General features: G+C 31.4%; 2 protein-coding genes across 6 annotated transcripts; both read left to right on the forward strand.

Annotated features, from left to right (window-relative positions):
- Positions 1-2,458: 2,458 nt before the first annotated feature.
- On the forward strand, positions 2,459-10,539 carry LOC103502667 (cucumisin-like). Its single transcript, XM_008466687.2, has 9 exons — positions 2,459-2,538; positions 4,626-4,717; positions 4,800-5,037; positions 6,610-7,117; positions 7,263-7,366; positions 7,440-7,658; positions 8,668-8,779; positions 8,856-9,069; positions 9,869-10,539. Exons 1-9 carry the CDS (start codon positions 2,459-2,461, stop codon positions 10,402-10,404), a joined length of 2,103 nt encoding a protein of 700 aa, XP_008464909.2. The 3' UTR covers positions 10,405-10,539.
- Positions 10,220-13,781, forward strand: LOC103502653 (uncharacterized). 5 transcript variants are annotated; one of them, XM_051090492.1, is made up of 7 exons: positions 10,220-10,368; positions 11,789-12,004; positions 12,378-12,444; positions 12,611-12,780; positions 13,086-13,161; positions 13,250-13,303; positions 13,531-13,781. In XM_051090492.1, exons 2-6 carry the CDS (start codon positions 11,873-11,875, stop codon positions 13,264-13,266), a joined length of 462 nt encoding a protein of 153 aa, XP_050946449.1. In that variant the 5' UTR covers positions 10,220-10,368; positions 11,789-11,872; the 3' UTR covers positions 13,267-13,303; positions 13,531-13,781. The 5 variants fall into 5 exon arrangements, with proteins under 5 accessions (XP_050946449.1, XP_016903278.1, XP_050946450.1 ...); XM_017047789.2 differs by lacking the exon at positions 10,220-10,368 and adding an exon at positions 10,682-11,673; XM_051090493.1 differs by lacking the exon at positions 10,220-10,368 and adding an exon at positions 10,682-11,669.
- Positions 13,782-14,386: the final 605 nt, after the last annotated feature.

Here is a 14,386-nt window from a genome sequence, read left to right on the forward strand (position 1 = left end):
CACATAAAAAATGTTAATTTTACAACATACTTAAGTAAATTGATAAAAGCATTTAGATCATAAAAACAATTACAAAACTTATACTAATAGAAAGTAAACAACTAAATTATAAACACAAATTATAAAGAACTCATAAACTATACATAGATCTTAACATAATTTATATAAAAACTAAACATAAACAATCACATAAATCATAAAGAAATTAAAGATGAACTAAATCATAATCTTATCATGAACTAAAAATATTTTTTTAACAAACAATAACCATGTAAACGTAATATGTAAAATTACAACATGCAATAGGTATAAAATATTACATTCTCAAACATTTAAACTATGCATGTTGTATGCACAGATTGTTTCATGCAACATTCACAAATACCATAAAAGAAACTAATATTATAACCTACCTTTTGCAAATAATAAAATTGTAGAATGTCGTGCTGATAACGTGTTATGAAATAAAGAATAATGAAACAAAACAAAGAGAAGAATAGAGAATAGGGAGAATAGAAGACAATTGAACTCAATTGTGGTGTCTCTTACAAAGACACCACACTCCTCTATTTATAGGACATCTTATGGTATAAGTTACATTATGGAATTCAATGGAATGGATGTTACAATATGGAATTGAACGTGAGAGTTATATGAAAATTGTAAACTATGTAGGTTATGGATATCTAAATTTGTAAGATATCATTATATTTACAATACAATTATTTTTGTTATTCTTTTAACGAAGTATAAGTGTTGGGATTTGTAGATACACTCAAACATCTCAACTAAATTAATATAGGAAAAGCGTATATTTTTCGAAATATTTGAAAAGATAACGAGTCATATATATTTTATTAAATTTAAGAAATCAATATTTTCCAACTAATATTAATAACATTTAAGTAATGATGGGAGAAATCAATGTTAGAGCTCATGGGGCAAAGCTTAATTTCTTTCACATATATGGCTAACATCGAACAACATACAACAAAATACTCTGTTCTGAAGTTTCAAGGTTTTCTTTGTCAACTTCCATGTATATATGTTTCTTTTTGCTCTTTGATTTGACTAATTTAATGAAGTGTTGTTGTAATGTTGGATAAAACATTGTTGTTTTGCCGGCTGAAATGGATTTGGTTGGATGAGTTTGAGAAAACTCCAAAGTAAGGAAATTAAATTAATGATGGCCAAAGATTCAGTTTTTTTCTTTCTATATATATAAAAGCAAAACCATCGTCAATAAGTAATAATATCAGATTAGGGTTCTAATAAGCTTAATTATTAGGTGTGGTTTGAAAGTACTAATGGAACGTTGCCATGGATTATTGTTCTCTATCAATTGGAGGCTTTTGCTAATGACTTTTGCTTTCACTTTGCTTTTCATCACCTCCCAAGCAGCTGATGATGATAGAAAGGCATACCATTTTTCATTTTTCATTTTTCATTTTTCATTTTCATTATTTATTTCATTTCCTCGCATTTAATTTGATTTTGGTTTTCGCTTTCTGTTTCTTTAAAAAGATAGAGTTAGTGTTTGTGAAATATTTTCTATTTTCTGCTTTTGATCAATTTAAATGAAAGTACAACTATGTGTGTTAGATAAATATAGAGTTATCTAAAAAAAATTAATTGGTTTTGAGATAGAGCTTCTGGTTTATCTAATATATAGTCAATATCAAAATTCATTAAACCAAAAAGGTTTTAGAAAAAAAAAAAAAAGAAAACTAAAAGTTTACCCAAAACTAATTGGCATGAGAAATATAGCTCATACATCTTATAAAAGATTGTGATGTCTGATGTCTTGGGTCAAATATCCATATATATATATATAGAGAGAGAGAGAGAGAGAGAGAGATAGATAGATAAAAGTATGATATTCTATTTTCAAAATCAATGGAGAGAATACATAGAGGAGAGAATACATAGAGGTGAGATGTTTTCAAGATGATTTTTTGGTTGATTTCACCGTTTTGGATTAAATCTCAATAAAAAATAAAAAAAACCAGCCTTTTGTCCTTTTTTTCACTTTTTTTTTCTTCCCTACAAGTAGTACACTACATTGTACGTATAATACACAACTTTTGTCATATTCACTTGTGTATTTTCAAAATAGTTTTTAAAAATGTATGTATTTTGTATTAATGTGAAAATTCTATTAATGTTACCTAATATTCTATGGGTTGGATCATTTTTGTAACTTAGTTTAGTTGGGATGTGTGAGAGTACTTTCTATCTTTCTTGTTTTTTCAATATTCTTTTTATAAAAAGAATAATTATATAAGTCTGAAATGACGTTACGATATGTGATATAGGTGGTAAGGTAAGTTTTAAACATAAAGTTGAAAAAAGTAATTAAAATCACAAATTTTAAAAATTGCTATGATTATTTAAGTTAATTTGGAGAGGTAAATGAAGTATGTGTGTTTGAAAGAGGAAGCAGGTTTATGTTGTGTACATGGGAAAACCATCTGGTGGAGGCCTCTTGGCTGCGTCCGAACTGCACACCAACATGCTTCAGCAAGTTCTTACCACAAGGTTTTATTTATATTTATTCCAGTTAAATTATAACCACCAATACCTAAATTGGCAGTGGATTATCTAAAAGGAAAACTTTTTTAAAAAATGCATTCTCAATGTGAAAACATAGTTGTATTATAAATCCTGTTTTTAGACAATTTTGGTAACAATTTTAAAAATTAGATTTTAATTTAACAAATGGTTTCAAATATCATAAAACTAGTTGTAGTTGCCCACTAAATATCAACATGTTAAAAAAAGTATAATTATTATATGATGTAATATTAGATCACATCATTTATAACAAGGGGCATTTTCAAAAATAGAAAAAAAAAAAAAAAAGAAACTATTTACGTAATATAACAAAATCTATGAAATTCTCTCTAGCCTATTTTAAATTTTTTGCTATTTCGTAAATATAGTTTCAACTCGTTTTTTTGTTATCCATAAGAATTCTCTCTTTATAAATATACTACACGATACATGTTGGACTTTTAACATAGCAAATTCTACTTGTAAACATTTTTTAATCTTTATTTAATATGAAAAAAATGAGATTATTGTTTTTAGAAAGTATATGTTTTAAGTCACATAATCCAAAAATGGTTTTAAAAATCAATTTTGAAATGTATTCAAACATATAGGATCGTTTGGAACAAAGAGTGAGTTATTATAGTCCTAAATTATTCCAGTTGGGTTATAAGTTGTATGTGTTTGAGATATAGATTTTTTTAGTTTGAGTTTATAATAGTATGTGTTTGAAGTGTAAACTATTTTTAGTTTAAGTAGGGTATAATACACACTATATATAACAATGAATAAAAAAATGACAAGACAAAATAGAAAAAACTATAGTAAATATAGTTTTTAAAGTAACATTTACAGTAGTTAATTATAGATTTTAAAATAATGTTTATCGTAAAAGCTAATGAATTAAAAGCATAAAATAGAATATGAATATAAACAAACCCATATCATCAATATTTTATTTTAAAAACTGACCAATAAGAGAGTTCTCAAAATGTTTAAAAAGTTCTAATAGATAGAGTAGTTGGAATTGAACAATAAATTTTCTATGGACAAAAATAAAGAAATTAAAAATGAAAAAGTTTTGTTATATTGGATTTTTTTAATCATATGTTACCTACTCTAGTAGGTTTTTTCTTTCTTTCTTTTAATTTGATGAAATATATATATATAATGCATTTTGATTTTTGATAACACTTTGTCAGTGACAATGGGTTCTTAATTCTAGCAAGAGGTAGAGGGCAATCGGTATTTTTAATAGATTAAAATACAATTAAAAACATAACTATATGGAATAACATTTAAATGATTTTATTGTTTAAAGTGGGAATGTAACTCAATGTTTTTCTAGCTCTTTTCTTTTATTTCTTTTGATTAATCAGTAATGCATCTCTATTGAATTCGATAATGATTAGGGTATTATAAATACGTCAACTTAACGAGATATTTAGGTGTGCCTATTCATTTATCCAACTTCAAGTCTATATCATCATATAGAAAAGAATGTGACTAAAAGTTTATGTTGCATATCAAATATATAACTAAAAATTTTATACGAGATATATAATTTTTTTAAAAAAATAAAGTATTTAAAGCATAGTGGGTCATTCTACCATTTTATTTTTTATTTTTTAAAAATTTAACCTATTTTTAGATTAAGTTTATAAACTTTTGACTTAATAAATCTCTTTATTTTTAGATTAAGTTTATAAGCTGTACTTAATAGATTTCTTTTGCATGTAATCAATATTTTAGGTTTATTTTGAAAAGCCAAGGGAATTTTCAAAAGAAAGGAAAAACTTATTCAAAAATTATTAAAAAAAAAAAAAGTAGTAGTGAAAACATGTAAAGAAATTGTAAGATAAACACAAAATTTAAAAAAATCAATATAAGAAATAAACATACGGCTATCAAATGGGTGTAGAAAATCCTAAAACTTTTCTTTAAACATTGATATATATAATGATCAAAATATATATATTCATAAAATTTGACCAACATAATTAAACATCTTCAAACAAAAACACAATTTGGCAATTTAACTAATTAACTCTTCAAACCAACTTTGTTGATTTCAGTGATGCATCAAAATCTCTAGTGTATAGCTACCACCGAAGCTTCAGCGGCTTTGCAGCCAGGCTCAACGACGACGAGGCTCGAAAACTTGCGGGTGAGTTCATCTTCTTCTTCTAAAAAAAGTTGTAATATTTAATAAAGTTAATCAAGAGGTTTTTTGAATTTGGATTTATCAGAGATGGATGGAGTTGTTTCTGTGTTTCCAAGTGAAAAAAAACAACTTCACACGACAAGATCATGGGATTTCATGGGTTTCTTCCAAGAAGCTCCAAGAAAAAGGGTGGAGAGTGATTTGATCATTGGAATGTTGGATACCGGAATTTGGCCGGAATCTAAAAGCTTTTCCGATGAAGGCTTTGGCCCGCCGCCATCTAAATGGAAAGGCGAATGCGCTCATAATTTCACATGCAACAAGTAATCCTCATTTTTACATCTTTAATTAATATATTAGGCTAAACAAGTAATTTCATTATTTCTTAAATTTATACTATAAATATAGGGTATAATGATTAGGGTTTTTTTTTTAAAAACAAGAAATACAAACGAATTTTGGATATTGTTTAAAAAATACAAACACCACTTGAGTTGATTACATTAACCTTTCTTAATATTCAAATTCATTAATGAAGTTAATTTGAGTATGAAAAGACCAATTTGCAAATAACTGAATATATATACCCTCATTTCCTTTATGGCTACTTTTGACATTCGACTATCTAAAGCCTTTTGAAAAAATATCTTTAACCCCTTTTTTAGTTTGGTAAAACAGATTAAAAATAAATATGTTAAAATCACGTCTAAAAACACATTTAACTATTTAACTGTCAGACAATTCTAGTAGCTTTTACATTCTCCTTATTCAATTCTACTAGCTTTTTGTTTCTCTTTTCTTGAATTTTTAATTAATATTTCTTTTTGAATTTTTTTTACTTTCACAATAAAATTTATTTATCTATTTTTTACAGGTTAAATACATTGATTTTTTTTTTTTAAAAAAAGTTGGACAATATGATTTTTAAAAATATTTTTTTTCTTAATACTTAAAATTAATCTATAACCAATAAATTTTATAATACTAAACAATGATTTTGAATTACCAAAGAAAGTTGATATAATGATGTCTATTTTAGTTATTATATCTAAAATAAAACTTTTTTTTCCTACTTCTTTTACCAAAAACCTATTTTTTTTTCAAATTTAAGTTAATTTTAACTTCTTTTTAGAGCAGATTTTTCTAAAAGTTACAACAATTTGGAAGGAAGTTTAGTCTCATTATTATTATTTTTTCATTTTGTCCAATTCTTAAACTAATTAATGTTCTCAACCATCAAATAAAACATAAAACTTCAATACAATGCGTAAAAACAATCTAGAAAGTCTCAAAACTCAATTTATTAGCTCTATAAACCAAAAGTCTCGTAAAAAAATTATTTTGCTCTAAAAACTAAATAAAACGAAGAATTTAGAAAATATAAAAGAGGCAACAACAAAGGTACGTGATATAAACATAAGTGTAGAGTCATAAATTAAAACAAAAACGATGGTACAAATTCTAGTTTATTGTAATTAGATGATAAAATTGTTGGAGATTTATAAATTGTTTCCATTTTTATATATTTAAAGATAGACGTAAAAGTAAGGTATAAAGTTTGGAAGATTGGGTTTGAAGTAAATTTTTAAATTCTCAATTCGAATAAAAGTTAATTGAAAAAGTCGAAGTAATAGTGGATATACATTTTAGGATGTGTAGTTTAAACATTTTTGGAGAAAATATTTAAATAAAAATGTGCTTTTAAGTCAATCCAACCAACGACCAATATATATTTCATAATTTGACTAATCCTTATAAACCGTCAATTGTCGACTATCATTACGTATAATCGTATAAGAGACATAAATAAAACTGCCCTTACAAACGACGACGTTGAGTGTGCCTTTTCCATATAACTTTTTCCCCTAAACATATATTTGTTCAAATTTATGAAGCAAAATAATCGGAGCTCGATTCTTTCGGAGTGAGCCTGTCATCGGAGATAGTCCTTCTCCGAGAGATACAGAAGGCCATGGAACTCACACCTCATCCACCGCCGGCGGTAATTTGGTCACCGACGCCAACCTCTTCGGCCTCGCCGCCGGCACCTCTCGGGGCGGCGCTCCCTCCGCCCGCATTGCTGTCTACAAGATTTGCTGGTCGAATGGTTGCCCCGACGCCGACATCCTCGCAGCTTTTGACCATGCAATCGCTGATGGTGTCGACATCATCTCCATTTCTGTCGGAGGTTTTGGCGCCAGCAATTACTTAGACGATCCAATTGCCATTGGGGCTTTTCATGCAATGAAGAATGGGATTCTGACGTCAAATTCCGGTGGCAATTCTGGCCCCAACCTTGGTAGTCTCTCTAATGTTTCTCCATGGTCGTTATCGGTGGCTGCTAGCACTATCGATAGGAAGTTTGTGACTAAAGTGACCTTGGGTAATGGAGAATCCATTCAGGTGATCCCTGGAATGCTTTATTCTTTCATGAATGTTTCATAAACGATGGAATCCCTAACCCACTAGCCTAAGATTGTGGGTCAATCCGTGATTTAAGATGCTATGTTTGTGTCATTGATTAATCTACACACCACCTGTTTGTTAGGGGATCTCTGTGAACACCTTCGAACTTGGAGATAAATTGTTTCCACTTATTCATGCTGGTGATGCTCCTAATACAACTGCAGGTTTCAATGGATCAACATCAAGGTAGTTGAAGCTCAATTATTTCTTATTATGCAATTGTTAGTTAGAGGAATTGAACGCTGGTGTTAAAATGCAGGTTATGCTTCCCAGGCTCTTTGGACGTGGATAAAGTTCAGGGAAAGATTGTTATATGCGATTTGATCAGTGGCGGAGATGTAACCCAGAGTAGTGGTGCGGTTGGTACAGTAATGCTAGATTCTGGCTTCCAAGACGTTGCTTTTCTTTTTCCCCAACCTGTTTCCTTAATAAGCTTCCACACTGGAAAAAGTCTTTTCCAGTACCTGAGATCTAACAGGTATATTGGCACGTCGCTGAAAGGATGGATAGTATTTAAATTATATTTTAGTTTCTTCACTCTAGTGTTTATTTAGTCTCTACAATTTTTAAGATTCTATTTTAGTTTTTAACTAATTCATTAACTTTCTATGAAAAGATACTTTCAAAAGTTATGTATAGGTAGGCACACACTATATTCATTTATCTTATCATTAGATGTGTCTACATTAAGGCAATTCGATCATTTCTCAATGTTTTCGTAGAAGAAACATTTCTTTGATTAATGGAGCAGAGGAAACCCCAAAATCCAATAGACAATTTTAAGAAACATTTCTAGTTGGAGACGATAGAAGAAAGACTGAAACGATTAAAAGGTTGTTTGTCCTTGCTCCAATAAAAAACTGTAGATAAAACCAAATCCATAAACCTATCAAAAGAGGAGAAAGAATAATCCTTGAAAACATGACAATTGCCCTCGCACCAGGTGTCCAAAAGAAGGCACTCATAAGGACCAACCAATTCATACTAAGCACTCATAAAGGCCAACCAATTCATACTTTGACTTTTAGTAGCACCAAAAGGATGACCCTCCATAAGAGTCACCAAAATATCAAGATAGATTTAGAGTTTGAACTCGATCATATTTCAATGTTTAAGAGTTCTATTACCTTCTTTGAGGTTGAAGGTACAGTCCTCCCCTCACCTCTTGTGGAGATTTTTAAAAAATGTCTATATGAAAAGGTGTTTGTGTCTGAAGTAGTATTTAGTTTCTAAAATGCATATGAACTATTTTTAATGTTTAACAAAAGTTAATGCTAAAGACTAAAATCATATTTTATGAAAGCATAGTATCTAACGCAGGATATTTCAATATTGATAAACTAAAACCTAATATTTGAAAGTCGAGTCGGAAACATTGATTGACTAAAATAGAATTTGAACCTTGCAATTCAATTGCCAATTTTGACCATTTTAGCGTAAAATGCTTTGAATTTGTCCTTTTTCATCGTGTGTTTTTACTTTGACAGCAACCCAGAAGCTATCATAGAAAAGAGCACTACCATTGAGGATCTGTCTGCTCCATCTGTAGTTTCCTTTTCATCGAGGGGTCCTAACGTAATTACGCTGGACATTCTCAAGGTAACACATCTGACTAAGTTAACTCATGATGTAAGCTAAGTCCTAATTGATTTTGACTTCTAGAAATCTCTTGTAGCCTGATTTGGCAGCACCAGGAGTGGATATAATAGCATCTTGGTCTGAAGCCACATCAATCACAGGTGTAGAAGGGGATAAACGAATAGCTCCATTTAACATAATCTCTGGCACATCCATGTCTTGCCCACATGCAACAGGAGCGGCTGCCTATGTCAAATCCTTCCATCCATCTTGGTCTCCAGCTGCTATTAAGTCAGCACTTATGACAAGTGGTAATAGTTTTAGCCTAATATTTTTAGTACAACTTAAATCGTATTTCTTATCTGATTTTTCTTGTTTATTCCATTTTAGTCTTAAAATGCCCGGTTTAACCAATTTCCTTTGAGATCTTAGGCTGTAGTCTCTAAACTTTTATTAAAAATTAATTTAGCTTTTCCATTAACATCTTATGCAGTAGTCCTTAAACTATTCTGTAGGTTATATTTTACACAAATTGGAGTCCTCTCTTTTAGGGAGCTTGTCTTTTTGAATGCCATTGTATTCTTTCCTTCATTCTCAATTAAAGTTATAATGTCAAAGATAAAAAAAAGGTTGTCCATAATTTTTTTTTACTGGAACACTACTTTATACTTCACAATTAATCGTTTAACAAACATACAAATCCATTTGGAAACTTTATACTTAACCTTTTACATGTATCATTTCAAACACTTGTTTATCAAGATATATACCGATTAGGTAACTTAAAAATAAGATGAGCAGATATTTTAGTTTCTGAAGTAAATTATTAAAAGACTACAATAGTTTTTATGCAAAGATTTTAGAGACTAAAATGCAATGTTTGGAACATCATACATTCAACGAAAATAAGTTGGAAAGTTTAGAGACTAAAATAAAATTTAAGTCAAATAATGGTTAACTTGGACTTTTAATTTCAAAGTAACACTAAAAGCTGATGTTTCTAGGCACTCCTTTATCGAACTTATCAATGTCACTACTCACTGAGGATAGTAGTGCTTTAAATATTGTTCCATATGCACTTGCCTAACCTTAATCTTTAATCTTTTACAGCTTTTCCCATGAGTCCAAAGTTGAACACAGATGCTGAGTTGGCATATGGAGCAGGTCACTTAAATCCAGTAAATGCCATTAACCCTGGTTTAGTCTATGATGCTGAAGAGCTTGACTACATAAAGTTCTTATGTGGGCAAGGATATAGTACAAAAGATCTTCGTCTTGTTTCGGGTGACCATAGCAACTGTTCGGATGTTACAAAAACAGCTGCATCAGATCTAAACTATCCATCTTTTGGTCTAGTAATCAATTCTACAAGTCAAAGATTGATTAGTCGTGTCTACCACAGGACCGTCACAAATGTCGGGCTGCCAGTCTCAACTTATAAGGCAGTTATTAAAGCTCCGCCGGGGCTCAAAGTTACAGTACGTCCTGCTACTCTTTCTTTCCGTTCTCTTGGACAAAAGATATCCTTCACAGTGACTGTGAGGGCTAAAGCAGATGTTGCCGGAAAGGTGGTCTCTGGTAGCTTAACCTGGGATGATGGAGTGCATCTGGTGAGGAGCCCCATTGTTTCATTTGTTATTCCATAATCATGAGAGCTTCATGTGCTTATTTAGTATTGTGGGAAGTTCCTTTAATTTCCTTTTATTCCAAGTGATTTGATGATTCTATCAATAAATTCTTCTTTTTAAGCTATTTTGAAATCTAAATGATATTTGATATAATAACATGATTTGGTTTGAGAATTTCCTTAATGTGAAAAGAGCACAAAAACATCTGCTCTTTCTAAGAACGTGTATCACTTTTGCTTGAGTAACTGTAGGAGCTTAAATTTTCTACGATATTAAATCTTAGTACCACATCTATTTAATCTTAAAAAATCAATCTGCGCAGTGAATAAGCCAGTGCTTCCTGTGATTGGACTATCATTGTTTTGCTTAGATTTTTATTAGGTTATAAAAATATGACAATTTCAAGCACTACGTTCTAAAATTTGAAATTCACTCTCTGTATCAAATGATCTCTCATCTATTGAATACCCAATTTATGATTTAAAAGAAAAAATGTCGACAACTATTCCCTTAGGAAGTCTCTTGAATAAGATAAAATATCCTTTCCTAAATTATTCTCCTGGATTTGTTCCTCGGTATCTTTGTTCAGTTATCATTCTTGCCTTTAAATCTTATCCCTGAATCTGAATCTGAATGCCTTCATGTTCATCCGATCACCATAGCCACCTAAAAATTCTCTACGAATTTAGCACAACTTTCCTCAATCACAAAACTTACAGATACTCAGAAGTCAAAACAATAATTCACAGGGAATTGAAAATTCCCACAAACTCATCTCCTTCTTACTGCTATCCAAAACCATATCTTCCACTTCCCGATTCTCAGAATATTTGCTCCCATAGATATTAGAAGGAGATGCAAGAGGGAGTATATTTGATTTATTGAAGAATTTAGCATATCAGAAGACATGGGATTCTTTCAAGTTGGCTTGGGAGTTAACCCCCTTATCCAACGAGGCCACCACAACCCCTTTTCTTTGAAGGATCAATAAGGCAAAGTTCGTGAGGACAGGGGAAAACCGGGGGATTTTGTGAAGCCACTGATGTATTTGGATGGGACAATGAAACATGCACATCAGACAGAGATAAGACACAGGTCAAAGAGATTGTTATGGGACATGTGGCAGATTGAATTCTGGGAATTGCAGAAGGACCACTTGTAACCATATTAGAAGAATTGAATGTGGGCACATGGAGCTGAAGAATCATCGATTTGCATTGCCTTTTTGGGGCTTATAAATGGGATCGAACTGTTTTCAGGTCTTATGTGTCTGAAATCTTCACGTGGGTCTGCTCCATCTCTTTCTGTTTCTGTCTGCATATTATCTTTTTGTTTGTCTGACTGGAAAATCTTATCGAGTTCTCTCTTCTTTTGTTTTTATTTTTCCTTTTTATGTATATAGGTGTGGGCCGTTAAGAGATAACTATCAGGTCTAGGGAGTAGTTTTGTTCGTTAGCTGCCAGAGAAAGTTCCCAGTGTTAGTACTATGGAAAGCAAGAAGCTGCAAGTTGCTACGTCTTCCTCTTCAAGTTTGGATCATATTTTTGGTCCCATGGACTCAAATTCAGCTTCTTCAACATCCACCACTGGATATTTTGGCTCTATGTTCCCGCCACCGGTTGGTGCTTCAATTTCAACTACTTGGATTTGTTTTTTTAATCTCTCCCTTTCAATGTATCTCTTTCTCTGTTTTTCTCTTTCTTTCTCTTTAGATATGGATTTCCTGAACTGGGTCATTTTCATTCTTTAGCAGTTCCTTGGTTTTGCTTGTTTCAAGTTGTTGAATGATATGACAACTTAAAATTAGACAGAATTGGAATAAGAAAGCTTATTGGTTAGGGAATCAAAGAAAAATGCAAGTTTGGTTTCTTTCTAATAAAGATAGAAAGTACTTGTTAAAGGAACCCAAAAGTGGTCCTGTACTGTTCTGTTCTATATGAAAATTTTCATGGGATTGTAAAGTCTACTTTGAACTTTGTCTCTGATTCTAGGTGGTAGAGAGAGAGAGAAAAAAGGATGTTGGAAATCAAGTTAGCACTGCTGAAGTTGGGAATCCAGGTTTTTCTAACCTTCTAAAACATGAACTTGATCACACTTCTCTCACAAAGGAAAAGAAGACCATGTCTACCCTAATCAAATCTCTCGTACAATTTTCACTGTTGAATAGTTTTACAAAGGATATTGACTTCTCCATTTATTTAAAACTAGCTTTTGCTCCTCTCAGATAATGCTACTATAAATGGAAAAAAAGGAACTGGTGATGCAAGTGGGAAAGATGAAAGCTCCATGTATCAGAATGAAACTATGGAACCTAGTTACTTTAGTTCTTCCATCTTTTATGGCGGCCAAGAAAATTACTCCCCAAGAACCAACGCCTCACAGTCCCATCCTAATGTAAGCATTTCAAAAATGCTCACGTGCTATCTTTCTTGTAGTTTACTTTAGTGTTTGGATAAAACTTTAAGCCTTTTGGTGAAAATACCCTTTTTGGTCACTTTGTAACTTGTTCTATTTTAGTTCCTATACTTTCAAATGTCCAATTTTAGGGCTTATACTTTCACAAAATCTTAATATTAGTTCCTACCTTTAATTCATGATTGATATTTCTGACATGAAAAGATTTGATAATGATGCGATATTTCTTTAAAGTGTTACTGTTGTCTTCATATACATACTGATATTACTAAATCCTTTATCAGTTTAAGAAAGAAGGAAAAGACAATGATGCAAATGAAAGTAATTCAAACCCTGCTTCAAGAGGAAACTGGTGGAAAGGTATGACAAACTTACATGGATTTGCTGTTTGACAAAGAAGAGTTACTGATGGTTAGACAAATTTTTTAACTCCGCAATCTGTTTTCAGGCTCTCTTTATTACTAACGCTCCACCTATATGATGGGATTTGTCACCTGCACAGGTATACCAAAATATCCTCTCGGTTACACCTAGGCGTACGTCGTTTGTTTTGTGGTTTTTCATGAATGTTTACTTCCATTTTTGATATATTTCAGATCATCATATTGATTTCAGGCAATCATTGATGTATTTTTCACCATGGATTTGGAAAATAGATGATGTACTTTTGCTCTGTTCCTATCCCATCATCCCAGCTTACTAACATTCAGTTATTTGATTATGTTCTAGGATTTGGTGACAGTATTATCTACATTATATTATCATTTACAAGCTTAGCTACCATAGTATAATAGTAATAAAGAAGTAGAGTTGGAAGAGGTCTACAAGATTTTGATCAAAGAATGAAGCTTGTATGGTTCACTTTGTTCTGTGTTAGTCAAGTTTGACTAGTCTTATGTTTCAAAGCTGAAGAGTGTTGATGTAGATTTCTTCTGGAAGTGGAACTCTTTTAATATATCCATCTTAGTTTGTTCTTGTTATTTGGTACTGCAATAACCATGTTCACTCGGCATATAATGAGTTTAGCTCAGTTTAGTATATTTGGTGAATTCGAGAGGTAAAAGTGTCTACTTTGTCTGATTATTCGTGCTGCTTCTTGTTGCAATTGAATGTTGATGTATAAAATCCATGAACGTAAACAGTGCTTGAGAGAGCAAGGAAAAAAAAGAAATGGTAAACGTATATATTGGCTTCACATGGAGAACAGGAAGAACTACCAAACTGAAAATGGTTGGCTAAGGAAAAAAAAGAAATGGTAAAATTTGAAATGCACGAAGAAAAAGCTCTCCTTAACGATAATGCTTCCACATTGATAACTATGGGAAAAATCATCTATGATCATCGATGTGACAACGTAGTACTGCAGATAGACCAGACATGTTTTGAACAATTTCAGCAGCCAATAACAACATTGAATGGACTTGGAACATTCTACTCCTTCACCGGAGGGGAGCACGATTCAAGCCTCAATCTCTGATTCTTGAACGTCGTGTGGTTTGGACACTTGCCTTATCTATATATTATGAACAAAAGCATTGGTCACAATGACAAAGATAGCTGAAAAACTGACGATGTTGTGAAAACT

This window comes from Cucumis melo, chromosome 10 (assembly GCF_025177605.1).
Source record: "Cucumis melo cultivar AY chromosome 10, USDA_Cmelo_AY_1.0, whole genome shotgun sequence".
Classification (NCBI taxonomy): domain Eukaryota; kingdom Viridiplantae; phylum Streptophyta; class Magnoliopsida; order Cucurbitales; family Cucurbitaceae; genus Cucumis; species Cucumis melo.

Coding starts and splice junctions, on each gene's coding strand:
- LOC103502667 (XM_008466687.2), top strand. CDS start 2,459: ATGGGAAAACCATCTGGTGGAGGCCTCTTGGCTGCGTCCGAACTGCAC. Junction 2,539..4,625: donor CAGCAAGTTCTTACCACAAG/GTTTTATTTATA, acceptor TGTTGATTTCAG/TGATGCATCAAAATCTCTAG. Junction 4,718..4,799: donor CGAGGCTCGAAAACTTGCGG/GTGAGTTCATCT, acceptor TGGATTTATCAG/AGATGGATGGAGTTGTTTCT.
- LOC103502653 (XM_051090492.1), top strand. CDS start 11,873: ATGGAAAGCAAGAAGCTGCAAGTTGCTACGTCTTCCTCTTCAAGTTTG. Junction 12,445..12,610: donor TGCTGAAGTTGGGAATCCAG/GTTTTTCTAACC, acceptor TGCTCCTCTCAG/ATAATGCTACTATAAATGGA. Junction 12,781..13,085: donor CCTCACAGTCCCATCCTAAT/GTAAGCATTTCA, acceptor ATCCTTTATCAG/TTTAAGAAAGAAGGAAAAGA.